The 27,174-nt window shown below is 47.0% G+C and overlaps 3 protein-coding genes across 11 annotated transcripts; 2 read left to right on the plus strand and 1 right to left on the minus strand.

Annotated features, from left to right (window-relative positions):
- Positions 1 to 41: 41 nt before the first annotated feature.
- Positions 42 to 3,525, minus strand: IL23A (interleukin 23 subunit alpha). Its single transcript, XM_024576171.3, has 4 exons — positions 2,151 to 3,525; positions 1,830 to 1,940; positions 1,174 to 1,320; positions 42 to 1,070 (listed from the first exon to the last, which is right to left on the minus strand). Exons 1-4 carry the CDS (start codon positions 2,328 to 2,330, stop codon positions 909 to 911), a joined length of 600 nt encoding a protein of 199 aa, XP_024431939.2. The 5' UTR covers positions 2,331 to 3,525; the 3' UTR covers positions 42 to 908.
- Positions 3,526 to 6,094: 2,569 nt separating this feature from the next.
- PAN2 (poly(A) specific ribonuclease subunit PAN2) lies at positions 6,095 to 21,606 on the plus strand. 8 transcript variants are annotated; one of them, XM_024576343.3, is made up of 26 exons: positions 6,095 to 6,230; positions 6,863 to 7,247; positions 10,235 to 10,404; positions 10,515 to 10,635; positions 10,804 to 10,881; positions 11,257 to 11,524; positions 11,928 to 12,270; positions 12,464 to 12,560; positions 14,315 to 14,434; positions 14,624 to 14,743; positions 15,015 to 15,143; positions 15,271 to 15,470; positions 15,578 to 15,726; positions 15,856 to 15,962; positions 16,409 to 16,507; positions 16,888 to 16,961; positions 17,064 to 17,211; positions 17,511 to 17,654; positions 17,790 to 17,849; positions 18,065 to 18,155; positions 19,146 to 19,303; positions 19,401 to 19,544; positions 19,672 to 19,851; positions 19,974 to 20,067; positions 20,341 to 20,538; positions 20,886 to 21,606. In XM_024576343.3, the coding sequence occupies exons 2-26, from the start codon at positions 6,966 to 6,968 to the stop codon at positions 20,918 to 20,920; spliced, it is 3,609 nt and encodes a 1,202-aa protein (XP_024432111.2). In that variant the 5' UTR covers positions 6,095 to 6,230; positions 6,863 to 6,965; the 3' UTR covers positions 20,921 to 21,606. The 8 variants fall into 8 exon arrangements, with proteins under 8 accessions (XP_024432111.2, XP_024432114.2, XP_024432112.2 ...); XM_024576346.3 differs by having other exon boundaries at positions 15,578 to 15,714; XM_024576344.3 differs by having other exon boundaries at positions 15,581 to 15,726.
- Positions 21,607 to 22,128: 522 nt separating this feature from the next.
- Positions 22,129 to 26,804, plus strand: CNPY2 (canopy FGF signaling regulator 2). 2 transcript variants are annotated; one of them, XM_024576430.4, is made up of 7 exons: positions 22,137 to 22,503; positions 23,042 to 23,154; positions 23,294 to 23,409; positions 24,281 to 24,484; positions 24,653 to 24,749; positions 25,095 to 25,186; positions 25,650 to 26,804. In XM_024576430.4, exons 2-6 carry the CDS (start codon positions 23,067 to 23,069, stop codon positions 25,136 to 25,138), a joined length of 549 nt encoding a protein of 182 aa, XP_024432198.1. In that variant the 5' UTR covers positions 22,137 to 22,503; positions 23,042 to 23,066; the 3' UTR covers positions 25,139 to 25,186; positions 25,650 to 26,804. The 2 variants fall into 2 exon arrangements, with proteins under 2 accessions (XP_024432197.1, XP_024432198.1); XM_024576429.3 differs by lacking the exon at positions 25,650 to 26,804 and having other exon boundaries at positions 22,129 to 22,503; positions 25,095 to 25,247.
- Positions 26,805 to 27,174: the final 370 nt, after the last annotated feature.

The following is a 27,174-nucleotide window of genomic DNA, read 5'->3' on the forward strand; positions in this document are numbered from 1 at the left end:
TAAGATTTTATTTAATTTTAGAAAGGGGGAAGGAGGGAGAAAGAGAAGTAGAGAAACATCAATGTGTGGTTACCTCTTGAGCACCCCCTACTGGGGACCTGGCCGGCAACCCAGACATGTACCCTGACTGGGAATTGAATCTCTGACCCTTTGCTTCACAGGCCAGAGCTCAAACCACTGAGCCACACCAGTCAGTGCTCTAAGATAGTTTATAATCAAACTCTCTTCTGAAGGACCCACAGAAATCCACTGAGGGAGAATCCCATTAGTTTCGGGGATTTACCTTTATCTTTCTAGAATGTGCTTCCTGCTCAAACAACTCTGACTTTGGTCCTACAGTGATCGGGGTTTTGTCTTTGGCCAAATACACTCTTGGCCCAGAAAGCAGGGAAGGAGGCACTGGGTAAGGGAGCAAGAGAGGTGCCCCATTTCCTAATCTCAGCCCTTTGTAAGGGTTGCTTAGCTATACAGGGATTAAGACCAAAAAGATCCCAGTTACTCTATACTCCAGGGGGCCAAAAGGAAACCCTCTCTACTGTGCTTCTGCAGAGTAGAAGAAGGATGCGTATTGAAGTCCCTTGTCCCTGTTTTTTCATTTGTTTTCTCCCAACCAAACCTAGAAATGAGATTCAGATACCACATAAATAAGTTTATTGAAAAATACATAATTCAGTATAAATACAATAAATAATTCTCCCCCTTAAACTGCTGCCAAGAGGATAAATAATCTCAAGTTTTCCCTTCCCATCTACTAAATACTCAGCAAGAACTAGGTCAGCATCATAAGTCTGCCAGTATTGGTAACTTTTCAACATGCAGGTCCCGTTAGGATTAATGGGCTGCTTGACTTGCTGGCTCACATCTTGGCTTTGCTGAGCCATGAAGGTCTGGATGCCATCCTTAGGGCTTCAGGGGCTCAGAGTCACAGCTCCATGGGCAAAGACCCGGGCAGCTACAGCCACAAAGGCCTGGAGGCTGCGAAGGATCTTGGGGCGGAGCAGGAGACGCTGCCATGGCTGGCTGGGACTGGGGCTTGGAGTCTGCTCAGTCTCCCAATGGTGCCCCTCAGGCTGAAAGGACACAAGACACAATTAGGACTCTAGACCCTTCAGCTCCCGCCCCCAGTCTGTCACAGATTTCAAGCCACAACCCTGCAGGCTCTCTAGTTCATACCTGCAAAAGTTGCCTAAGACCCAGTAAGGAGGCATGCAGCTGGCTCACGGGGCCATCAGGGAGTAGAGAAGGCTCCCCTGTGAAAATGTCTGAACCCAGCAGCTTCTCGTAAAAAACCAGGCCTTGGTGGATCCTTTGCAAGCAGGACTAGGAGGAAAAAGCAGTGAAAGAAAACTAACACCCTCTTCCTGCTCCACTCACCGAAGACCCATTCAGGTCTTTGCCTTTCCCAGACACAGTTATGGGCCAAATGTTCGTGTCCCCCAAACATTCCCACTGACACCCTAACCCCCAGTGTGATGTTAAGAGGTGGGGCCTTTGGGAGGGATGGGAGTGAAGCCCTCATGAATGGGATTAGAGTTTATAAAAGAGGCCCATGGAGCCCCCTAGCCCCTTCTGAGGATAGACCTCGGAAGAGGACCCTCACCCAAGCATGCTGGTACCCTGACCTCCTTGGGCATGGGCCTGGAGAAATTTATTTTTCACAGCCTCCAGAACTGTGAGTAATTTCTGTTTATAAACTACCCAGTCTATGGTATGTTGTTATAGCAGCCTGAATGGACAAGGACAGATACAACTTTTACTGATTCACCATGGTACCCAGATATGTCCCTATTCCTTCCCTTCTTCCTTGTGGCCCAGCCTTATCTTAGTACCTGACTGTTGTCCCTGAGTCCTTGGGGATCACAGCCATCCTCACACTGGATATGGGGCACATCATTTGTAGTCTCATCATCTCCCTTTTCTCCCGCTTCTCTTGGAAGATCCTGGAATGGAGCAGAAGCATAAAATGAGTACTTTTGAACCCCGAATGGACTCTGAGGCCCATGACTCTCCCAGGAGACCCGTTCCCCTGTCCTGTCTCCCTCCCTAATGGCCTTCAACCCTCCAGCTTCCACCCAAGGCCACAGAGTCTTCCACTGAAGCCTTGGAGAGCTTGGAGAGGCTTCTCTTTAGTCCCAGAGGCTGCTACTCACCACATGTCCCGTGGCGGGATGTGCACTCCAGGCCAGTGTGCAGAGCTTCTGTGAGAGCTGCTGGCACCGAGCCCAAGAGGGGCTGCTGCCTTCAGGCACAGCCCGGCCCTGCGCAGACCAGGGTGGCAGCACCAGCAGCACCAGCAGCACCAGCAGCATCACAGCTCTGCTTCCCAGCATCTCCGTCGTGCTTCTCAAATCCAGCTGGCTCTGTGCCTTGCAGCAGTCCCTGTGGAATCTGCCCACTTCCCCTTGCTCTCTGAACAGAGAACCTGATTCTCTCTGTTCTCTGCGTCTTTGTTTTGGTTTCCTCTGTTCACCGAAGTTCTGAGCTGCTTCCTTTAATTTTCTCTCCTTGTCTCTGCGTTCCTTTTTAAGGTCCCTGCATTGTAACACCCGCCTTTTATACTAGCAGGTGACTCACAGCAGGTGGGATTCCCCTCCCTGCATCATACCCCTCCATGGGGAGCCCAGGTATGCAGCCTCAGTTCCAGGGGAAATGACTCGCATGGTTGCTGTGGCTGGAGGCCTGGGATGAGACATATGTGTAATGCTCTCCAGGAATTGAAATGGCTGTAGAAGGGGGTGGGGTGAGAATAACAAATATTTAAATGAGCCTAGTTTCAAGTTCCTTCCTGTTTAACCTTTTCCTCATTTTTTTTGCCTCTCAAAGATATGTCCCTCCAACTAACTTCCTTACCTCCCCTGCTGTAGAAAAACCAAAACAGAAGCATTCATTTATTTCCCAATAAGAGAGCGAGTTCAGTTTAGAATGAAGTTTGGTTCCCACTAGATGCCCTCCAAAAATAAGAAGGCTCTTTTTCTCCATTGAAACAATGTTATTTTCACTGGGAGAGAATGGACTTGAAGGCACTTTGAGAACTGGGCAGCCATATAAATGCTGTATAAAGTGATACTGCTTCTCCACTTCAGGCCTCACTGTGCAGGGTAGGGGGGCTGTTGGAGGGGGCATTTGTTGCCAACAACCATCTGATTGCTCAACCTTAGTGGTCCAAAGTTTCATGGGATCCGTAAGATACTAGTGATGTTTTTTTTGTAGGGGGTTTGGGGGGACACCAGTGTAAGCAAGGGCTAGACATCCAATTTAGGCATTCCAGCCCCTACACCACGGCTAAGAAGTGCAGGAGTTCTAGATAGTTGAAGATGCACAGTGTCAGTAACCCTGGCCAGTCCTTCAGCCTGTTGCATCCATGGGTAAAATCCGCTGACACTGATTTCACCACCCTCTCTGATGCAACATCAGTGAAACAGCTGAGAGTGTGAGGTTAGGCGTGGGAGCGGAGGGTGGTCCAAATCTGGGGCTGCCCCAAACCTAGTGGAGGGTCCCAGGACAATTTGGACGTCAGAGTGAGGCCATGAGTGACCACACAGATGGCTCCCAAAGCCTTCCCAAGAGGCTAACCCTTTTCCTCTGAGATATTTACCCTCAACAGAGCTCTCCCTTCCCTTAGAACTACTCAAAACTGCCCAGTGAAACTTCTGATTCAAATATGACTCCCTGGAAATCCACCCTTTGAATAAAACATTTCCAGCATCAGAGATGTTATCTCAGTTTGAGTGAGAAATGGTTTGCCTCTGCCCACATACCGTGGATACACATGGAATAAGGAAATTGGTGGTAGCCAGTGGAAGTAAGGGAGCTCACCTCACTTTTGCATAATGTATCCTATGCTTTTCCCACCTCTGATCCCCATTCTAGGAGCCCTAAAGGGTAGTAGATGAAAGGTGAAAAGGTGGAGGAGGAAGTGGAGCCCTGGGGGATGAGATGACAGGGACAAGGGTGAGCTGGAGGCATGGGGTTCTGCAGCTTTGTTTCACTTCCTGGTGCTTCAGGAGCTGGGTAGGAAGCAAGGTTGGTGGGGCGATTGTGGGACTGTTGTGTGACAGGAATTACTTCCAGGACTAGATATGACCTGGAGCTGCAAGGGGTCTTTGACGTCAGCAGGGCTTTAGCCGTTATGCAAATCACATTCACAAGACACTTGTAAGCAGACCTTTCCAGTTGGACACCCACGCTCCAAATCCAGTTGAAGTTCCCCCAGGTAGTTAATAATGATGGCTAATATACAGGGTGGGGCCAAAGTAGGTTTGCAGTTGTTCATATGGAAAATAATACAATAATTAATACACAATACAAGAATGAACTATTTTGTGTACTCACAACTGTAAACCTACTTTGGCCCCATCCTGTATATCCAGCTCTCACTTTATGCCAAGTACTTGATCTAAGCACTTTTCATGTATTAACCCATTTAATTCTCATGACAAACTGATGAGGTAGGTACTATTATTATCCCCATATAACAAATGAGGAAACTGAGACACAGAGATACGTAACTTGCCCAAGATCACCGAGCTATTAAGTAGCCAAATTCCAGTGCAGACGATCTGGCTTCAGAGCCTGCATTTTCAGTCGTTCCATTATAGTAGACACTGTGAGGAGACACAGAGCATCTGATAAAGTAGCTCATCTAGCCCAGGTTTCTCTGGGCATCTCAGATCCTGTAATTCTCATGGGTCTGTGAAGTCTTTCTCAATTTGAAACCTCAGTATGGAAATTTCTCTAAGTGTAGGAATTATCTAGGTCTTTCAGCATCCATCTCTTTACAAGGTTTTAAATCTAAAAAAACTGTGAAGTGAGATTAATTGGAGAGGCCCTCTGAGTTAAGGTATTTTTCTCTTGGTCTATGACCTCTGACTGAGTCTAGGACCATGCTGAGACCTGAAGTCTAAATTCTGGAGTCCTTATATAAAGCTCTGTGTACCAGCCTTTCCTAGGGGTGAGAAATGTTTTAAAATAGTATTCTCTGCCCTAGCTGGTGTGGCTCAGTGGATTGAGTGCCGGCCTGTGAACGGTGGGGTCGCTGGTTGATTCCCGGTCGGGGCACATGCCTGGGTTGTGGGCCGGGTCCCCAGTGGGTCCCCAGTGGGGCACATGAGAGTCAACCACACATTGATGTTTCTCTCCCTCTCTTTCTCCTCTCTCTGAAAATAAATAAAATTAAAAAAAATCCCGATGCCCAGGCCTCACCTCATACCAAAAAAAAAAAAGAAAGAAAATAGTATTCTCTGCGGGGAATTCCTTCCATCAAAGACGCCCTCTACGTGGCCTTTACAAACTGAGCTTAAGTGCCTTAAAGACATCTCACAACCCGGATCCATTTCAAAGCAGTTAAAGCTCAGAGTTAGGACCCAAGAATCCCTCTTAATGACTGTTGATGCTAAATCTGTAAGAGTTTTGGGAAGGCGAATGTCACAATTTACCGCGCTTGTGCCCCACTAAGGGGTAATGTCCAGCTCCAAGAGCTAGGGGAATTTGATAGCTGGGGGGTCCTATTCCCTGGGAATATTACCGGAGCCTCTGGGGGAGGTTATAATCACAGATGGGAGTTTCAGATGGATGCCCTCGGAATCTCAGAAGATGCAGCCTCTTGGGCCCTGTTAGGGGTCTGGCTCCCGCTTCCTTTTTTCTCTTGCCTATCTGGAAGTGATAGGAAATGCCAGCGAGTTTCGGGGGCAACAGAGTCAAGGGTGGAATAGCTCACAAGAGTGCTGGGAAAGAGGGGATGGACCGGCTTATAGTGGGAATACCCAGCAGTCGATCCCTAGTGCTTTGCCTTGAGCGTCCCCGATTACAGTTTCTTAAGTTACAGGGAACATGAAAATTCTGTTTCGGAACTGGCGTTCTCTAATTTTGCTCAAAGAAGGCTTAAAAGACAAGAGATGACTTTTTCTCAACATCCTGTAGTGTCAGGGCATAACTACATTTGTCCCCATCGGCGTGCCGTAAGCCTTGCTTTGCCTAGCTCTGTGCACCCGTCTCGTGGCGGAGCCGTCTGAACCTGGCTCTTTCTGATTGGCTTAGGTGAGCCCCAAATCCTTCCTGATTGGAAACTGCGACTGGAAGCCCGCCTTCTTTCTGTCGTAGAGTTCGGTTGAGCCTGAGGCGCGGGGGAGAATTGGGGAAACTGGAATTTCCCGCGTAGCTGACGGCGCTTATTCTCCCCCTACTCGTTTTAATTCCACGCGCTCCAAAATATCCGCCATGGAGAAATCTTGGTAATGACCCAATCCCCGTAAGCATCCTAGGAACACATCTGACCCCTGCCCTAAACCCTCCCTTCCCTACCGCCGGGGGAGAATTCTGGGTAGTTGATTTCTCTGGTTCCCCCAGGGAATTCTGGGTAACTAGCCATTTCTATCACGTCCCCCTACCCCCGCCCCAATTGTGGGTACTGGCCATTCTTATTTTCTCTTAGAGAATCCTGGGTAATGTTACAGAAGATTCTGGGAAACTGACTTATCTTGTTATCTCGCAACCCTCCACCCCCAGCCCTAATTCTGGGGAATTAGCACCTTACCCCCGCCCTATCCAATTCCTACCTCTGCAATTGCTGCTCCTTCTACTAATGGTTCAGGGGTGAACCAGGCAAGTGAGCAGGCCCGAAGGGAAGTGAAAAGGAAGTCAAGGATATGGGTGGGGGGGAGTACGGAGGGCATAGTGGGAAAGAGGAAGGGAGGATACTAATCCCACCTCTGTCCCACTGTCCCCGACCCATTCCTTTCTGCTTCATCCCCTGCCTACCGCATCCCCTGCCTGCCGCATCTTCCTCCTTTCTAGATAACATGTAACACACTAAATACAAGTATCTGGGTCTACCCCTGACTTAGTTACCTCTTTCCCTTTACAGGCTAGGATGCCCGCTGGTGCAGTCCTGCTGAAGGCTGGGTCAGGCATCTAAAGGGGCTGTGGCAAGGTAGGGTGTGAAACGGGTCTCATCTGCTGCAGCCATCATGAACTTCGAGGGTCTGGACCCTGGACTGGCAGAGTATGCCCCAGCCATACATTCTGCCCTGGACCCTGTCCTGGATGCCCACCTGAACCCAAGTCTGCTACAGAATGTGGAGCTGGACCCGGAGGGAGTAGCCTTGGAGGCTCTTCCTGTCCAGGAGTCAGTGCACATAATGGAAGGTGTCTACTCTGAACTGCACAGTGTGGTGGCCGAAGTGGGTGTGCCTGTCTCCGTCTCCCACTTTGACTTGCACGAGGAGATGCTGTGGGTGGGAAGCCACGGGGTAAGAACCGGGCCCCTTTGTAAGGACTGAAAGGAGATGTTGGATGTTTTATCTGGTTTTAGCTGCTTTGCAAGGAGCCATAGTTGAATGAGAGATAGATGGGTCTCTGAGTCAAGCCAAGAGAAAGAGAGTGGAGAAGGAGTCCAGGGATGAGTCACATAGGTGCTCCTTTTCAGAAGCCACTCTACTTCTGCTACAATTTGCCCTTCCCTGCTTTGATTAATCCTGATAGCAATTAGTCTATAGCCATCAAATCCAATTTCTAATTCCCCTCCTTTCTTTTCCATTTTTATCATTATACAATGGTTAATGCATGTTTCTTTATATCTGGCATGGAATCATTCTCTCTTCTCTGACTGATTTAATATCTCTGAGAGCAGTTAATCAATGTCGATTTTTTAAAAATGTGTGTCCATACTGCCAATGTGCTTGTGAGCCCAAAGATTTTGGGAGACAATAACATGCTAGCCTTGGTTTACTAATTTACCATACATAGAGTATGAATTGTTTTTCCATTAGAAATCTAGAATGAAAAAAATTTTTTTGGTAATGCATTCATTTGAGTGGGCAGTATCTATTGCTATAGTAGGCCCAGGTAATTAAGCTGAATAAAACATAATCTTTGCCTTCAAGGAATTTACAGGACAATAAGGAAAAAAGACATATAAACAGATGATTCATGGTACTTTAGAAGAAAGTAAACTGCTTGACTTAATAATTATGAACTTAGGATATAACTACTAAATGCCAGTGTGAAAACACGTACAGGTGCTGGAGAGCAGAGAGGAGAGTCAGAGGACCTCCAGAAGGAAGCGACACACGGACTGAGTCCTGAGAGATGAGCAGAAGTCAGGTGAAGAAGAGAGGAGAATGCTCTTTTGGCACAAGCAGTGGGATAAACAAAAATTCCCAGTGCATCGCACAGCATAGTGATTGCAGAATGCAGGAACTACAAACAATTAAGATTTACTGGACTAGAAGATGAAGCTGAAGAGTTAGACATTTCTTCATTCAACCAGTATTTTTTGAGCACCTACTAGGTGCCAGACCTTGCTCTGGGGTCTAAGTTTGGAATAAGCATTTTAAAAGGGAACAAAAATAATTTCTAGTATGAGGGGGGACCCAAAAGAACCCAGATTTTATTTATAAAAAATTGTGTATTTATTTTTACATGTTTAACTTCATGTTAACTTTTCCTTCAAAGTACTCTCCATTTGATGCAATGCACCTATCGAGACTTTTTCCCACTGCTCAAAACAGTTTTTGAACCTGTCGATTTTGATGTCTTTTGGTGCTTTTGCTGTTTTTTGTTTCACCTCTTTCACATTGGCAAAACGTTTCCCTTTGAGGACTTTTTTTTATCCATGAAAACAAAAAAGTCTCTTGGGGTGAGATCATGTGAACAGGAAGGGTGGGGTATGAGGGTCATGCCATTTTTGGTCAAAAACTGCTGAACACTCAGTGCAATGTGGGTAGGTGCGCTCCTAAATCAGCCATCATGAAATGGACAAATGCATTGAAAGTCTTCCAAAACAATTCACTGAAGCTAAACGTGGCCTCTCACAACAACACCAGCTGGTATATTGATACAAATGGGTTCTTAGAACACTCATCTAGCAGGGAAAGCCTTTACTACAAGGGACCCACCCTCCAGAAGGTAATTCCAGGTCTTTGGGGGTTCCCCTTTGTATATCAAGTGTTGCTTAGTATTTTTAAGAAAAATAGAGTAAGGGTGTTAAAGTAATGAAGGGTGGGAGGTATTGCTATTTTAGATAGATGGTTGGGGAAGGTCTCTCTGATAAAGTCGCATTTGAGCAGAGACCTGGGTGCAAGCCAGGATGCCTATTTTAAGCCATGTAGAAGGGAGAGAGGGAGCCATGCAGATATCTGGGGGGAGAACATTCTGGAAAACCCCATATGCTATCTTAAAGGTGCTTGGACTAAATTCTTCGTGCCACCAAAGATTTTTATCCAGAATGACAAGGTCTGATTTGCAATTTAGGTGGATTACTGAGGTAGCAGCATAGAGTTTGATTTAAGGGGGATGAGGTAAGGCCGTCTGAGATCAGTTTTCAGGTTGTAGTTCAGGCCTGAATGAAGCACTGTAGAGATGTATACATGAATACAGATTTGGGAAATATTTAGGAAGTAAAATAAACAAGATTTGACTACCAGTGACTTGGTCCACTGGGTAGATAGTGGTACCATAGGGAATACAGTTAAGAATTGAAATGGGGTAAAAATGGTGAATTTAATTGAGGCTGTAATGAGTTTGAAGTTCTCATGGGATATCAAAAGACATGTTTAGTAGGTATTTGGATGTATAAATCTGGAGCTTGAGGCAGTGATCTGGTTTAGGGAAGGAATTAGGCTTCATTATCTTAAAAATGGATAATTAAAACCTTGAGAGTGGATGGGATTACCTAGGAAGACAGTAGTGTGAGAAGATAGTGGGCTGGGAATAGCCATATTTCAAGAGTGGTCGGTCAGAAGGAGAGCACAGAAAGAGGGTATGAGCTAAGAGTCAGGAGAGAAGCCAGCAGTGAATGACATAGGAGTAGAGTGAGTTTCACATTCTCTCTTCCAGCCGGTGACCCACAGTACACATTTCCCTCACGACTGGTAAAGATTAAGACTTGACTGGAACATAAGAAATCCAGGTGGCCACTGGAGGATCAGACCCCATGCCCCTGACCTTCTGAACAGCGTTCTAACCGACTGAGCCGCTACCCACTCAGCAGGGTCATCATGAGGACCATAGGAGGCAGTTTGCAGAAGTCCTTTGTAAAGCATTAAACAAACATAAGATGGTATTTTCAGTGTGTTTATCACTAAGATTGGCGCCTAGCCTTATGCCTTGGTTGCTGCTAGCGAGAAAGGCCAGGAAGCAAGAATGGAAACAAGCTGAGCAAAGGCTAGGTCCTGAATTCTCTCTGGGATGGCCCTGCCCTTCTACTCAGTGTGTCTCATCTTTTTGTCTGCTACAGGGTCATGCCACTTCATTTTTCGGCCCAACCTTGGAGCGCTACTCATCCTTTCAGGTCAATGGCAGTGATGACATCCGGCAGATCCAGAGCCTGGAGAATGGTGTCCTTTTTCTCACCAAGAACAACCTCAAGTACATGGCCCGTGGGGGCCTCATTATATTTGATTATCTGTAAGTGAATTCTCAGCTCTGGACTGAGAGAGTCCCTCATAGAAGGGGAAACCTAAAGGACTGGGAGCTTTAGAGACCCTGACCCCTTAGCCTTTCCTCTCCCCCCACAGGCTGGATGAGAGTGAGGATATGCACAGTCTTCTGCTGACTGACAGCAGCACACTGCTTGTTGGTGGGCTGCAGAACCACATATTGGAGATTGACCTTAACACTGTCCAGGAGACACAAAAGGTATAAGCCTGGGGCAGGAGAGACCCAAGCAGCGTCTGGGTTACTGTGGCGGAGCAGTGGGTAACACCTTGGGGCCATGCCCAAGATGTGTGCTTTTGTGTGACCTTTCTGTTCTTCCGGTTTGTGGGAAGAATCATTCTCACTGCTTTCTCCTTCTTCCTTCCCTAGTATGCAGTTGAGACACCTGGAGTCACCATCATGAGACAGACAAACCGCTTCTTCTTCTGTGGCCACACATCCGGCAAGGTGGCTGAGTTCCATTTTTCCTCCCACCATGGGCCCTGTTTCACCAGATGTGTGGCTGGGCCCAGCCCTGCCTTCAGTGCTGTGCCTGGAGCTGGAGGGGAGGGAGAGGAGAGCTGAGTTCCCATCCAGCTTGTTATACTGTGAAATTAGTCTTTCAGCCTGATGTTTTCTGTTGTAACTAGGTGGTACCTGGGGGCAAAAGGGTAAACGCATTCTCCTTGGGATTCCTTTCAGCTCTCAGCTTCTCTTTTTGCCTTCTGTGCGCTTTAATTGCCCATATCTAGAGACTTTGTAGGGGCCTCACAGTGTTAGGTAGGTGGCAGGTATTCTTCCTGATAACAGCTTTGGCAGATGACCAAGTTATCTCTTCCTCAGATTTCCCTGCGAGACCTTCGTACTTTTAAGGTGGAGCACGAGTTTGATGCTTTCTCAGGGAGCCTGTCAGATTTTGACGTGCATGGCAACCTGCTGGCCACTTGTGGCTTCTCCAGCCGCCTCACCGGCCTCGCCTGTGACCGTTTCCTCAAGGTGTATGATCTGCGCATGATGCGTGCCATCACACCACTTCAAGTCCACGTGGATCCTGCCTTCTTGCGTTTCATCCCGACCTACACTTCTCGTCTTGCCATCATCTCCCAGTCAGGTACGAAGGGGTGTGAGACCACGTAAGTGAGGTTGATGAGCAAAGGGGAACTGGGCGCCAGAGTGAACCTCTTTGGTGGAGAAAAAAGTACCTTTCAGTGGGGTCTCTGGGTCTCACTTAGGTTTGGTCAGAGATGAAAGCTTTTATGGTCTCCCTTGGTGTAAAGAACACAGAAAAAGATAAAAGGTGGAGCCAGGCAAAACACCTTGAGAACTTCCCTTTGCTGCATAGCATACTTCCCTGTGGTTTGTGGGAAGGCATCAGATGGTATTCTCTGTAGCTCTAGGCATGGATTTGGGGCCCATCTTCCCTCGATACCAGGGGAAGAGGATAGGAAAGGCATAAAAGAATGGCTCCCTTCACCTTCCAGGGCTCGCTCAGCGGGCTTCCTCCTCCCTCCTAGGGCAGTGCCAGTTTTGTGAACCCACAGGCCTGGCCAACCCAGCGGACATCTTTCATGTGAATCCTGTGGGGCCTCTGTTAATGACATTTGATGTGTCAGCCAGCAAGCAGGCCCTGGCCTTTGGAGATTCTGAGGGCTGTGTGCACCTCTGGACTGATTCCCCTGAGCCTTCCTTCAACCCCTACTCCCGGGAGACTGAGTTTGCTTTGCCCTGTCTTGTGGACTCACTGCCTCCTCTGGACTGGAGCCAGGACCTGCTGCCTCTTTCCCTCATCCCTGTCCCACTCACCACGGACACACTTCTCTCTGATTGGCCTGCTGCCAACTCTGCGCCGGCTCCCAGGTTGTACCTCACATCTGGGCCAAAAAGGCGGGCAGGGAAAGGGCTGAACTACTGGGATTCTCTGTTATTATTCTACTTCTTTTCTGATTTTTGTATACTTTCAGTATTTTCTTTTTATCTGGCCCCTTGGGGGTTGGGGATTAGATAGGTAGACATCACAACCTTCAAGCCTTAGAACTATACTACATTGTAGGCGAGCACCCCCTGTGGATGCAGAGATTCTGCGCACCATGAAGAAGGTGGGCTTCATTGGCTATGCACCCAACCCCCGTACCAGGCTACGTAATCAGGTATGTTCAGAGGGGAGAGGGCCAGCCCTCCCCCAGCCCAGCCCACTGGCATTTCTCCTTTTTCCTTTACTGGTTCTCAGTAGTGTTTGTTTTTAGTCAGTAAGTTTTTTTTGAGGTTATATTTTATTTACTATGTCATACAATACTTGTACCTCTTCCTCCATGGGGGGTTCCATGGGTTCTTAAGAAAAGTAGTTAATTAACTAAATTACCATTATAGCCATCAAGGGCCTGAGAAACCACATCCTTTGTGACTGTCTCATAAACCAAGTCTTGGGAGGTATGATGAAGAGCTTCACCCAGCTTGAATGAGCAGTCTGTCTGCTGGCTATTGACAACTCCTCTTCTAGTATCTTTTTAAAAAATATTTATTTATTTATTTTCAGAGAGAGGGAGAGAAATATCAGTTGCCTTTTTCAGGCCCTCAGTTGGAGACCTGGCCTGCAACCCAGGCATGTAACCCAACTAGGACTCAAACTGGTGACCTTTTGGTTCGCAGGCCAGCACTCAATCCACTGAGCCCCACCAGCTAGGGCTAGTATCATTTTTTAAGTGAATATCAATGGTTTTGTTGTCATCTCTGTCTCTGGTCATATCATAAGCAAAGTCATTGGTGGCTTTGACATGGACAGATGCATGGACTTTTTTCCTAGTACTCATTCTAGTGAAATAATGCTTGTTGTTCTTATGCCACCTCATTTGAATGGGTTTAAGCTCCCAAATTAAATGACAAGCTTCTTGAGGGATAGGATTGTGCCTTTTACCTCTTTTTGAATCCCTCCCCAATGTCCAGAACAGTACCCAGCACAGAGAGGTGCTCGAGAGGTGGTGGGTGGTGGTAGGCGTCATGGTTGGAAGTCAGAGGGGGACTGAATCTTCACGTGTGGGTCCATCAGTCACCGTGCTGGAGGCAGCAGCCCTCCCACAGCGCGGCGACCACTGCAACTGCTGTGACGGAAAACCAGACGCAGCAGCTGGGCTGCGTACAAGGCCGCCGTGGCAATGGGCCCAGTAAAGGTTTTTTGAAGCTTATTAAATTAAAGGTACTATGCTAGATGTTAGGGAGGATTCAGAGATGTAGAAGATAGGGTCCTTGGCCTTAAGAAGTTTAGTATTTGGTTGGTGAAAATAAGGCCTATTCATAACAGAAACTATTTATGTTTTGTTAAGTGCTAGAGGAATGTTATAAGCATTCATCGCCAGAGCTGTATGGAGGGAAAATTTTGCTCTGGGCTAGAGGGGCCAGGGTGTGCATACTGAAAGAGGTAGATAATATACGCTAGAGAGGTGAGCTATGAGTAAATAGATAGTAACAGCAGTGTGTGTTAAAGATGAGAGGTAAGTGTTTGTAAAGGTCTCAAGAGGCATAACTGCAAAATGGGCGCCTAGTGGGGACAATGACTATACCAACCAGTCTGGCTGGAATGGCTGTTCCACTGGGAAACAGTGAGAGATTGAGGGCCTGTTTGTGAGGCCTTGAAATCCAGTGTATAGTGGAAGAAGTGATGCACTGAAAGGGGCCTTCTGTGAGGGTTGGCTTGGTGGCGGCATGCTGGACGGAGTGGATGTGGGGAGCCCAGTGTGGAGGCCATCACAGTTGTCCAGCTCTGATGAGGTAGGTTGATGCAGTGGGAATAGAAAGTGAATGGTGAAAACCGGTGAAATTAGGCTGAGGACTTGGCGACTCCTTCATTGTTGGGGGAACAAAGATGATTAAGACATCCAACCAGATTACCTCTTTTTAAAAATTTTAGATTCCTTACCGACTCAAGGAGTCAGACAGTGAATTCGACAGCTTCAGCCAGGTCACTGAGTCACCAGTAGGGCGGGAAGAAGAGCCACATCTCCACATGGTCTCTAAGAAATACCGCAAGGTACTGGGGAATACCAAGGAAGGATGCAGGGAAAAGTTCCCAGGGGAGGGGGTCATGTAAGAAAAGACTAAAGGACTCAGTCGGGAAGTTTTCACCTACCTCACTAACTCAGGAGGGAGGTTTGGGGGGAGGTTATGGCTAGGGGACTTTGAGGATTTCTTTATCTTGCTTAGACTGTTTCTGCCTCAGGTAACCATCAAATATTCCAAGCTGGGGCTGGAGGACTTTGACTTCAAACACTACAATAAGACCCTCTTTGCTGGATTAGAGCCGCACATCCCCAATGCCTACTGTAACTGCATGATCCAGGTAAGGGTGGGTACTTCTGTGACTTGAACGTGCCTGCTGCCTTTCTTCTCTCTGCCCCACAACTCCTGTTCTTTTCCATGTCTCCCCAACCAGGCCCACTTTGCCATGGCCCCCCACCATTCTTTTTTGCCCCACAGCCTTCTCGTCTCCTCTGTGAGCTCTGCTTCTCCAACAGGCTCCTGTTTTGGACTCCACCAGCTCACTCACTCTTCCAATCTCTCTTCCTCCTTGTAGCAGTGGCCTTTGTCATTTTTCCTGCTCTTCCCTCCAGGTACTGTATTTCCTGGAGCCTGTTCGCTGCCTAATCCAGAACCACCTTTGCCAGAAGGAGTTCTGCCTGGCATGTGAGCTGGGCTTCCTCTTCCACATGTTGGACCTCTCCCGAGGTGACCCTTGTCAGGTCAGTGCCTGGAGACCTGGGACAATAAAAGAGGAAGGCAGGTGGATCATAGGGAGAGATATTTCTGTGCAAGTGGCCACAAAAGAGAAAATAACCTCTTTTCACCAATACGCTTCCTGGATTCCAGGGCAGTAATTTTCTTCGGGCGTTCCGCACCATTCCTGAGGCCTCAGCCCTTGGTCTGATTCTGGCTGACTCGGATGAGGCTTCAGGCAAGGGCAATCTGGCCAGGCTCATCCAGAGGTGGAATCGCTTCATTCTCACTCAGCTGCATCAGGATATGCAGGAGCTGGAAGTACCCCAGGCTTACCGAGGTGCCGGAGGCAGGTATGGATTGGGACAAGAATAGTTAAAGCTATCATGACAGGCCCCTCTATGACTTATAGGGTCTCGTAACTCCCAAACTGCGCATATATCACCCTCCCCACTCTTAGCAGCTTTTGCTCATCGGGGGACTCTGTCATTGGGCAGCTGTTCAGCTGTGAGATGGAGAACTGCAGCCTCTGCCGCTGTGGCAGTGAGACCGTGCGAGCCTCATCTACCCTGCTCTTCACTCTCTCCTACCCTGAGGGTAGCAACAGTGGTATACCCTGCAGCTGGGTTGGGAAGGCTTCCCCAGTGTCCTGTAACGCCAAGGAGAGGGTGTTGGGGGGCTAACACTAACAGTAGATAGAAGGGAGAACTTGGAGTGAAGTATCCAGTTTCCCCACAGATAAAACCGGGAAGAACTATGACTTTGCCCAGGTGCTAAAGCGAAGCATCTGCCTGGAGCAGAATACGCAGGCGTGGTGTGACAACTGTGAAAAGTACCAGCCCACGGTGAGTGGGCTGTTGCACTGGACTAGGGTCCTGCCATGTTGGGGACTCAGCCATGGTCTCACCTGGGGCTGGCTGGTGAGCACTGCCATCCAGGGATCTGTAGGGAGTGGGAAGAACTCCAGTTTGAGGATGCAGATCCAGGTTTCACTACTCCTGTCCAAGTTTCTTTCCCTATAGGCTCCCTTCCATTCCTTATTTGTTTGTTTGTTTCTTTTTAGAGAGAGGGGAAGGGCAGGAGAAAGAGAGGGAGAGAAACGTTGATGTGAGAGAGATACATTGGTTGGCTGTTTCTCGCACACCCCCAACTGGGGACCTGGCCCACAACCCAGACATGTGCCCCAACCGGGAATCCAGCTGGCGACCTTTCGGTTCACAGGCTGACACTCAATCCACTGAGCCACACCAGCCAGGGCAATTTCCATTCCTTTTTTGTTTTATCCTCTCAGATTCAGACACGCAACATCCGCCACCTGCCAGATATTCTTGTCATCAATTGTGAAGTGAACAGCTCAAAAGAAGCTGATTTCTGGAGAATGCAGGCTGAGGTAAGGACTGGGGCTGGAAGCAGGATCTTAGGAGTTTTTCTTTCTTTTTCTTTTTTTAAGATTTTATTTATTTATTTTTTAGAGAAGGGAAGGGAGGGAGAAAGAGAGGGAGAGAAACATCAAATGTGTGGTTGTCTCACCTACACCCCTCACCGGGGACCTGGCCCCCAACCCAGGCATGTGCCCTGACAGGGAATCAAACTGGCGACCTTTTGGTTTGCAGGCTGGTGCTCAACCCACTGTGCCACACCAGTCAGGGCTCTTTTTTTTTTTTTTTTTTTTTTTTTTTTAAGAGTACTTTTTCGTTTTCTCCCTCTCCTGGTTGACCTTCATATATGATTAATATTCCTGAGGGACCATCATTTCTCCTTTGTGTTTAGTTTGCCTTCAAGATGGCAATAAAGAAATACGGTGGGGAAATCTCCAAGAACAAGGAATTTGCTTTGGCTGATTGGTAGGTACTATCTTAGGAGTGATCAAAATATTGAACTACCAGTGGCTCCTCTTGTCACTGGCTAGATCTCGGAACAAATTTCCAATTCTCCTGTTCTGACAGGAAGGAAGTAGGGAGCCCAGAGGGCATGCTGATGTGTTCTTCCATTGAGGAGTTGAAGAATGTCTGGCTTCCGTTCTCTATTCGCATGAAGATGACCAAGAACAAAGGACTGGATGTTTGCAATTGGACTGATGGGGACGAGATGCAGGTTGTTGGAAAATTGGGAAGAGGAGGGGATATAAGGGAGAGAGGGATAGGGTAGAAGCAGGGTAGGGGGAAAATGGAACTTAGTGTAGGGAAAAGAAAGGGAATAAGGCTGAGTGTTTACCGGTAGTGGGCTTTTCCAGAGTCATTAACTTTAACTGTTGGGAGTCATCGATGGGCTAGGATGGAGATAACCCACCCTGGTGCCCCATTCCATACCCCAAACTCCCTGTCCTCTATCCCCACTCCCCTTCCTTCCCTATCCTTAAACTTAGCTTAGCAGCCTGGGTACCCCCCTCACAGTGGGGCCCAGCCAGGGCAGAGGAGGAACATGGTGTCTATGTGTATGACCTGATGGCTACTGTGGTACACATCCTGGACTCACGCACAGGGGGCAGCCTGGTGGCTCACATCAAAGTTGGAGAGACCTACCACCAACGCAAGGAGGTGAGTGAGGTAATACAGGGCAAGGCTCCTCCCGGTGGTGGCCAGAACGGAATCCTAGATCTGTCCTTATGTTCACTCTGAGCCCGAGTGGTCCAGCCATTGCCCTGGCATCAGTCTTCCTCTGTATCTCCATAGGGTGTTACCCACCAGCAGTGGTACCTCTTCAATGACTTTCTTATTGAACCTATTGATAAGGTTAGTTGTAACACATTGCATTCCTCCTTTCCCCAGCATCCTCTACCTCCTTTTCCTACAGAATGCCAGACAAATTCAGGAGGGAGGGATGGGTTCTCAAGAATAAAAAGCATTAGCAGGGCTAAAAATAGCACCTGAGTCTTATCATTTGTCTGACTTGGGAAAAAGGAAAAAGGGTCCTATATGTTGGCCACTAAGTGCTTTTTCTTTTATAGCATGAAGCTGTGCAGTTTGACATGAATTGGAAAGTGCCTGCTATCCTTTATTACATCAAAAGGAACCTTAATTCCAAATACAACCTGAACAGTAAGTGGTACAAGAGTAGACCCATGGTGTGGGCAGTTTAGATGGGTCTTCAGGAAGAGACCTAGGAAGTAGCTTGTTGAGATTAGGATCTGTGTCCTGGCTGGGTGGCTCAGTTGGTTACATCATTGTCATGATACACCAAGGTTGTGGGTTCAGTCTCTGGTCAGGACACATGCAAGAAGCAACCAACAGATACATAAATAAGTGGAACAACAAATTGATTTTTCTCTCTCTTTTTCCCCCTCCCTCTTAAAAATAAAAAAAGGGGAGGTCATGCTTTGAAAAACGAAAAGATTAGGCCCTGGCCAGTGGCTCAGTTGGTTGAAGTATCGTCCTGTATACCTAAAGGTTGTGGGTTCGATCCCTGGTCAGGGCACATATGGGAATCAACTGATGTTTTTCTCTTTCCCTCTAGCTCCAAAATGAATAAACATATCCTCAGGTGAGGGTTAAAATCAATAAAAAATGTAAAGATTAGAATGTGTGACCAGGGTTAATATTTCCAGGGATACTACACAGATGCTCATAAGGCCTTAAATTTAGAAGCCGAAGATCCTGAGGTTATAGTGAGAAAGAAGTGTTGGGGGAAAGTCTGATCAAAGTGGCTAAGTTAGGATTTTGAATCTAATTATTCTTATCCCCAGGTGAAGATCTCTTCTTTCGGAGATGAACTTCTTACTCAGTCTCTTTTTGGTGCCATTAAACCAGAATTTCTCTGTAACTTCATTTTTGTGGGTTTTCTAAGCTAAAGTCCAAAGTGAAAATTTTATTCTTTCTGCCAAGTTTTTTTTTTCCTTACCACATTTCTTGGTAATTATTTTACCTGTTCCATCTACCTGCTCTGTTCATCAAACATGATCTTTTTACTTATATGCTTTAATTTTTGAGGGGTCACACTGTAGACCCAGTCTCTGGAGAGCTGCCCTGGGCTTCCCCGCTCTGGTCACTTCCCTGTCCCCAGCAATGTGTCTTCTGGATTCTCCCTTCCAGTCAAGAACCCTATTGAGGCAAGTGTCCTGATGGCTGAAGCCTCACTGGCACGGAAGCAGCGGAAAACACATACCACCTTCATTCCACTGATGCTGAATGAGATGCCACAGGTTGGGGACCTGGTGGGCCTGGATGCTGAGTTTGTCACCCTTAATGAGGTAAGCAAGACCAAAAGTGTAGAGTGTTGGAAAAGAACTCTGGGGGATGTTTGGAGGCATAAACTTCTCTAATTTCCTTATTAACTCTTCCGTGTAGGAGGAAGCGGAGTTGCGCAGTGATGGCACCAAGTCGACCATCAAACCCAGCCAGATGTCAGTCGCTAGGATTACCTGTGTTCGGGGCCAGGGGCCCAATGAGGGTATCCCCTTCATTGATGACTACATATCTACTCAGGAGCAGGTATTAAGATATGAAAGTGCAAATGAGACAGATCCTGCGCTTATGTAGAGTACTCTAGAACCCAGGGAAGAGTGGTAGGGGGAGATTCTACCTCACTTCCTGGAAAACTTGCCTTCTCTATCCCTAGGTGGTTGATTACTTGACTCAATACTCAGGGATAAAGCCAGGAGATCTTGATGCCAAGATTTCCTCTAAGCACCTCACAACTCTCAAGTCTACCTACTTAAAGCTTCGTTTCCTCATAGACATTGGAGTCAAGTTTGTGGGTCATGGTCTGCAGAAGGACTTCAGGGTCATCAACCTCATGGTTTGTGCAGGGCTTTTTTGAGAGTCTTTGAGTGTGGGCCCCTCAGGGTATGTACATTGTTCTGGTGAATGGGAAATTATGGATCCCCTACCTTCAGTCTCCCATTCTTTCATCCCTTCCAGGTGCCCAAGGACCAAGTCCTTGACACTGTCTATCTGTTTCATATGCCCCGAAAACGAATGATTTCCCTACGATTCCTTGCTTGGTATTTCCTGGGTGAGTTGCTCTGCTGTGAAGGCCCTTGTGGGATTCATTAGGAGCAGGAGAAAGTGTTGGAGGGGCCAAGGAGAGTAGGGAGGATCCTCTGTTAGTGGTGAAGTTATTAATGGATTTAATTAGCTTCAGCATCCCTCCTGTGCACCAGGGAGGTGTTTGGCTCCTTCCTTTAAGGGCAGTCAGGTTCTTTATTATTTATTGGGAGTTGGAGTGGGGGACATATTCTTACCTTCCTTTGCTAGGTCCCAAACTATTTCATCTCTGCTTCCGCAGACCTGAAGATTCAAGGGGAGACCCATGACAGTATTGAGGATGCTCGCACAGCCCTTCAGCTCTACCGGAAGTACCTGGAGCTAAGCAAAAATGGCACTGAGCCTGAGTCCTTCCTCAAAGTGCTCAAGGGGCTTTACGAGAAGGGCCGAAAATTGGACTGGAAGGTGCCTGAGCCTGAGGGCCAGACAAGTCCCAAAAGTAAGGCCTGGGATGGGACAAGGGAAACTGGACTGGGTGGGTTTTAACTGCGTGCGTGAAGATTATACCTCCCATAGTAGTGATGATGATAATGTTAACAGTACTAATTCTACTGTAAACTTGCAAAGCATTTAACAGTTTACGAAGCATTTAAACCTCCCAACAATCAGTGAAATAGATTTTATTGACACTCTCCATTAGTCCTAACCTCCTCTTGCCCAATTCTAAAATGTTTGGGGCAGGCCCATGCCCTCTTTTCTCTTGCATTTTTCCTTCCTAAGAAGAATCCTAGGTGCTTTTCCTCCTCTCACCTTAAGATTCAACGTTCTTGGTTTTGTCTCTGACAGATGCAGCTGTTTTTTCCTCAGTACTGGCGCTCTGACCTCCCTACTTCCCAACAAACTGCTGCCTCTCCCTTCGGTGTTCTGTGGTCCCAGAACGGGGAGATGGCTTCCTAAGTTGGCTCTACCCTGTCTACTTCCAGAATTGAACCTGCTCAGGGTTTACAGATGGTGCTATTAATAGAACTGGAATGCAGTAGAAATTTGCAAAGGGTCTAGCAGCCAGATTCCTTTTTCATCCTTTGCAAAAACAGTGGGACAGAAACAAGGTCTAGATTTGACCCAGATGTAAAGTAATTCTTAATAAATATTCTGGGTGATTAATATCCACACGAAGAAGATCCTGGAACCAAAACTTCCAGTCCCTAGTTGGCTAAGGACTGAAGTACTGGACGGCGATCGGATACAACAGTAGTTCAAGACGTAGCTCAAGTCTCTGACTGCTTGAGGGATGCCAGGAAGGCAACACATAGAGGACTGGTGGCCCTAGCACACCGGTGTTGCCAACACCATCATTGCCAAAAGGGCCTTTGGGTCCAAGACAAAGCTTGGCTGCTGGCTTCACTCCTGCTGACAGCTGAGAAGCATCTGTCTTCCATCCACTCCACTCTCCTGTTCCAAGTTTTATTTTCTTGGTTTTGGGTTTGTTTTTTTTTTTAAGTTTTGTTTTAAACTGCATGTTTTATAAAATAAAACCAAAAATATTATTGGACTGTCATCTATCTCATTGGTGACCTGAGAGTGTGGGGTTTTCTGACTTTGGTCTCCCTCTCCTTTTTTTGTGTTGGCTTTCTATTAACAACTGGGAAAACCTAAGGCTTCTAAATTCCTACTTAGAAATGAAGGTAAAGCTCCATGGATTCCAAAGGTAAGGATATTGGAGGAGTATAATGTCTGTAGTGGACAATGTTAGCTCTTTGCCGTGGCCGCCTAGTACCCTCAGGTGGGATTCTTTTAAGACGACAGTAGGGTTTACCCATTAACTGTAGAAGGGGAATGGGGAAGCTGACAAACTACAGGTCCCAGAATATCTTAAAACCTGTAGCTACTAACGAAGGTTTTCGTGTGTTGGTGCTGCGGTGCTTCCCGGGAGAGGTAGTTTCCTGACTATTGAAACCAGGGGTGCTGCTTGGCTTACTAGCGCACCTTTGTTTTTCAAGATGCTTGCCCACGTAGAGTAACACACACATGCGCCTGACCGCCTCCACACACCGCTCTGGGATCTGTCCTTGCTTCAGGCCACTCCTACTCTTCGGCTGACCCCTAGTGGTTACGTGGAGCTGCTCGCCACGCAAGTCTGGGTCCTTCTGCGATCCACCGGGGTCTTTGTTGCCTGGAGTCATTGCTAAGCGGCCTGTTCGCGCGAGAGTAGATGGGAGGGTTTGGAGTCAGTCTCTGGTGTGGAGCTTGCACCGCAGGGAATCGGAGCCCTGCTTAGGCACCCACTTAGGGTGCGTGGAGCCGTTCAGGCGGTCGCCGGGACACCCCGTGCCAGAAAAGCGCCGGAGCGCCGTGGAGAAGCCCGGACAGGCCCTCTCGCCCCGCAGCCAGGCGCTAGGGTCTGGAGCTAAGTGAGAGATCGACTTCCAGCGCCTGGGCCACGGCGGCGGCCCTGGGAGCAGAGGTGGGACGGCTGCGAGTGGTGCCGAGGGTCGGGGCTGGACTGGAGCGAAAGCAGTGGCGGGGTCCTTAAAAGGGGGCTGGTCCGCAGGGGAAATAGTTTATTGGCTGGAGGTGGGGATTCAGTAATCTTTGGTGTTGGGTCCGAATAGACCCTAGATGCTGAGTGCGCTCCTCGCTGCCGCCTGGCCGACAGCTCCTCTGTGCCTCTCGTCCGCGCTTAATCGCCGACTTCCGTTCTGTAGCTGCCACATAGCCCGGCGAGCTCTTCGCCTTGACGCTCAAGTACCAACATCTGGGGCCTCACCTGTCGTCGTAGTGTCCGGGGCTGAGCCCCAAGTCCTGACCTCGCGCTCTAACCCACCGCCTGGGGGAACCCGGGTCCTCCAGCGCCGAAACAGAGGAGCCCCTTTGTGTCCCGGCCATTTCCTGGAAAGTAGAACCAGAATCACACTGAGGCCTTTGTAGGCCTTGGGATGAGGGACGGATGGGAGAATGGAGCCGGCTCCTCATACTTATGCTTTATTCCAATCCAAACCCAGGTGGAGCAACCCCATTACGTTAAAGATGAAAGGCTGGGGTTGGCTGGCCCTGCTTCTGGGGGCCCTGCTGGGAACTGCCTGGGCTCGGAGGAGCCAGGATCTACATTGTGGAGGTAAAGACACAAAGAAAAGTGGGAGGAAGGAGGGTGGGGAATGCAGAGCCTTGGGAAGACAGGAGATCCAAAGCCTGGGTAAGAATGAATGGAAATCCCTGGGTTGATTCTCCCCCCACCTTCTCTCCCGCTGCACCAGCTTGCAGGGCTCTGGTGGATGAACTGGAGTGGGAAATTGCCCAGGTGGATCCCAAGAAGACCATTCAGATGGGCTCTTTCCGAATCAATCCAGATGGCAGCCAGTCAGTGGTGGAGGTAACTGCTACTGTTTCATCAAATAAAGTAGTTCACTCTGACTTTGAATAAGGACTCAGATAATTAAGAAGGAGCTTGGTTTAATAGAAATGAAGAAAACATTGACCCAGAGAGGTATCTAAAAGATAGGGCTGTTTCATTTGGAAGAGGCTGGAGACTCAAATCCTATGCACTTGCTTCCTGGCTCCAAACCTTGATACTTTGTTTCTGCTGTAGAAGTTGTTAGCAGATGGGCAACCCGATCGCCTTTTTCTTCACATTCTTAATCCCTGTGACTCATGTTTTCACTATAGCAATATGGTATTCACGCAAACTCATTCAAAAAACAAATAGAGGTTCTCATGCTTGTATTTAGGAAATTTATTTTAGTTGAAAACATAACACATATAACAAAGTCATAACTAGTGAACAATAAATAAAGAAATGTAAATGTTCTAATGCTCGTGAAATGATTTAATAGTTGTTATCCTCAAAGCCTACACTCCCTTTCCAATGCCCTCCTCTTGAGGGAAGGTTTTAGTCTCATTTTAATAATAATAAAAAAATCATTATCTTACATCCATAAAAATTAAGGGAGCTCAATGAAAAAGAATACATAGCTGACTAGGGTTAATCAAAGAAGTCTCTTGTTTATAATTTGGACCTAATGACACCTGTTTTATTTCTTAGGAATGTATAATGACGTAAAAAAAAAAAAAGACCATATACAGTATTTGAAAGCACTTTGGAATTACACAAACAAACCATACTGCTTTTAAATAGGACAGGCTTTGTAGAATAGGTTGATTGAGCTAGGTTTGGAAGGAAAAGGATGTAAATTACTGATGTACAGAGGTAGAAGAGTGTGACCCAAGGCTGAGGACATTTTTAGGTGCCTTATGCTCGCTCAGAGGCCCACCTCACAGAGCTGCTAGAGGAAGTATGTGACCGGATGAAGGAGTACGGGGAACAGATTGACCCTTCCACCCACCGCAAGAATTACGTACGTGTAGTGAGCCGAAATGGAGAATCCAGTAAACTGGATCTACAGGGCATCCGAATTGATTCAGACATCAGTGGCACCCTCAAATTTGTGGTGAGCAATTTATGGGAATGGGTAGCTGGGTCTTAGAAATTAGGGGTGGGGTGTGCTATTGGAGAGCCAAGTGGAAAGTTGGGTTAATATGCTTGTTCTCTCTGGAGTCAGAAGCAAGAAGCTTCTTCTTGCTGTCTTCTCTCACTCGTTTCTCCCTTGGGTTGGCAGTGTGAGAGCATTGTGGAGGAGTATGAGGATGAACTCATTGAATTCTTTTCCCGAGAGGCTGACAATGTTAAAGATAAACTTTGTAGTAAGAGAACAGGTAAGCTGCTCCCACTTTACCTTCTGTCCTCATAGCTCTGTAGAATCTGGCACATTCCTTAGCATGCCACCCCCCGCCCCTGCCTTCAATCCCCTGATGTTGGCTTCCAGTTAACCTGTGGTTTAGGGACTTGGGTTGTTCCTGTCCATTCTCTTCCTGTGAGCTTTCAGAATGTGTGGCTCCCTCATCTGAGGCACAGGTGAGAGGATAATGGGAATATTTTGTCATTTAAAAGAAACGGTGGTCACTATGTATATCAGTTTGCTTTTCAGGTATTTTCTTGATAGTGGCATATATCAATATAAGAATGGTGTTGTCCCTCCAACCGTTACGTGCTGTTTGCAGATCTGTGTGACCATGCCCTGCACATATCACATGATGAGCTGTGAACCACTGGAGCGGCCTGGACTGATGGATCACCCCCAGGAGGGGAAAAGGTGGCAATGCCTTTTATATTATGTTTTTATTGAAATGAATTGAAAAAATATGAAACCAAAAGTACGAACTGTGTTGTCTTTTCATGCTCAGAATTGGCCCTTAGATTAAGTTTGAAGATAGGGAATTCCAGACTGGAAAGAAAAGGGAATGGAAGGAAGAGCTTTGGGAATGGTAGAGCATAGAGGGAGGAGGAGGCTGAAGCTTTCATTTTTTTGCCATCTGAGTTTCCTGCTATACTGATAAACTAGATAAACATGATTTCAGTGCCTACTCAATACAGTGTGTTTAGAAGTTTAATGGTGGAGAGAAGATGACCCTCTATGAATAAGTAAGAGAACAGAAGTATAGTAATACAGGATTCTAAAAACTGCATGTATTCATACTGATGGAACAAAGTAAGACAGAGCTTGGTCTTGAAGGAAATAATGGACATGCATTATTCTTCCCTCCCTGCCCTTCCAGATGGAGGGATCAGCAAGATCATACAGGAAGGGGGAGATGGATGTGATCAACTCAGCTGAGAAGTAAGGGCTTTTTCAGATAGGGAGAAATTAGGTAAGGAATGTTATTTAATGAAAGGCCTTATTTGATGGCCTAAGTTTTTAAGATTTGATGCCAACAGCAACACTAAAGTATACCTTTTTCATCTTCATCACTGGCTATTGTCATTCTAGTCTGTAAGTCTGCCCTCACTTGCTGTATGTAGAGATTCTATACTGTGGCATAAGGATGAAAACAAAGAGTAACTTCTTTGAGGAGCTTTTTAAATACCCTTACTCTGAAGTGTGGCTGTCTTACGGTTTGGAATGGAACATTTCTGTCCCAGGAATGCCTCATGGAGAGAACAACTGAATAAACATTTTAAAGACTTTTAAAATTCAGTGTTTGAGAATCTAAAGGGACCTTGGAGGTCATCTATTCACCTCTGCCCATTTTACATATGAAGAAACTAAGGCCCAGAGAAACCACAGGTCCTGAAGTTATGTATTTAGTGGCAAAACTGCATCTATAAACTAACGTTTCCACGAGTTAATCTGATCTGATAGAGCTGTGAACTAGCTTCTATTTTAAGTCCTTTTTCCTCTTATTATCTTGCACACAGAATGAATGTGTCCAACAAAGCTTCCTTATACCACAAATCCCTGTGAAATCTAACACAAGACAGAGCTCAGAGCAAGAACCCTGATAATAGTTGACAATTAAACTCAAGATCTAGTGTTAATTTCGTCTCTCAGCATTCATATGAAACACTATATCCTATCAAGTCAGTTTTCCAGAGCAGCTCTTACTAAGCTTTTTGTCCTCTGTGGTGCCCATGAATAATGTTCACATGCTTCGTACCCCTGTGAGTATACCCAGGATCCTGTCCATTGCCTGCTTGGTGTCTTACTCTTCCATCAGAAAGCTTACCAGAAGTCTAAGTGAGAGTACTCATACATAGGGAACTTGAAACTTTAATTTACCAAGTAAGTTATTCACAAGTTTTAATAAGTAAAATGAATTTAACGTTACCCAGTAACAAATTACTTGTGATGCACCTTACTAGTTTGTCCAGGTACAACTGTTAAGAACTCTCCAGCCCAAGTCTTTGCCCATGGTACATAGAAATGCGCCCTACATAGGGAAGGGAGGATGTCTTTGCCTTGGTCCTCAGAAGGTTAAGAAGGTATACTCTGCACATCTTTGATTTATATCGCAGGTTACCAGAAGGAATCCATGGATTTAGCTGAACCCTTCTGGCCCTGGCTAGTGTGGCTCAGTGGATTGAGTGCTGGCTTGAAAACCAAACGGTTGCCAAGTTCCCAATCGGGGCACATGTGTGTGAGAGGCAACCACACATTGATTTCTCTCTCTCTCTCTTCCTCCCTTCCCCTCTCTCTGAAAACAAAAAAAAATAAAATCTTCTAAAACAATAAAAAATAAACCCTTCTGGAGGCTCACCATAACAAATTATTCTAGCCCAGTATTTGATAGAGCAGTGGTCCCT

This window comes from Desmodus rotundus, chromosome 3 (genome assembly GCF_022682495.2).
Source record: "Desmodus rotundus isolate HL8 chromosome 3, HLdesRot8A.1, whole genome shotgun sequence".
NCBI lineage: Eukaryota > Metazoa > Chordata > Mammalia > Chiroptera > Phyllostomidae > Desmodus > Desmodus rotundus.

What these genes read in the sequence shown, in the direction of transcription:
- IL23A (XM_024576171.3), bottom strand. Translation starts at nt 2,330, where the DNA reads ATGCTGGGAAGCAGAGCTGTGATGCTGCTGGTGCTGCTGGTGCTGCTG. An exon ending in ATCCCGCCACGGGACATGTG is followed by an intron (nt 1,941 to 2,150) that starts GTGAGTAGCAGC and finishes GCTCCATTCCAG; the next exon opens with GATCTTCCAAGAGAAGCGGG. An exon ending in GACTCAGGGACAACAGTCAG is followed by an intron (nt 1,321 to 1,829) that starts GTACTAAGATAA and finishes TTTTCCTCCTAG; the next exon opens with TCCTGCTTGCAAAGGATCCA.
- PAN2 (XM_053921315.1), top strand. Translation starts at nt 6,966, where the DNA reads ATGAACTTCGAGGGTCTGGACCCTGGACTGGCAGAGTATGCCCCAGCC. An exon ending in CTCATTATATTTGATTATCT is followed by an intron (nt 10,405 to 10,514) that starts GTAAGTGAATTC and finishes CTCCCCCCACAG; the next exon opens with GCTGGATGAGAGTGAGGATA. An exon ending in CCCTGAGGGTAGCAACAGTG is followed by an intron (nt 15,727 to 15,855) that starts GTATACCCTGCA and finishes GTTTCCCCACAG; the next exon opens with ATAAAACCGGGAAGAACTAT.
- CNPY2 (XM_024576429.3), top strand. Translation starts at nt 23,067, where the DNA reads ATGAAAGGCTGGGGTTGGCTGGCCCTGCTTCTGGGGGCCCTGCTGGGA. An exon ending in CCAGGATCTACATTGTGGAG is followed by an intron (nt 23,155 to 23,293) that starts GTAAAGACACAA and finishes CCGCTGCACCAG; the next exon opens with CTTGCAGGGCTCTGGTGGAT. An exon ending in GTGGCACCCTCAAATTTGTG is followed by an intron (nt 24,485 to 24,652) that starts GTGAGCAATTTA and finishes TTGGGTTGGCAG; the next exon opens with TGTGAGAGCATTGTGGAGGA.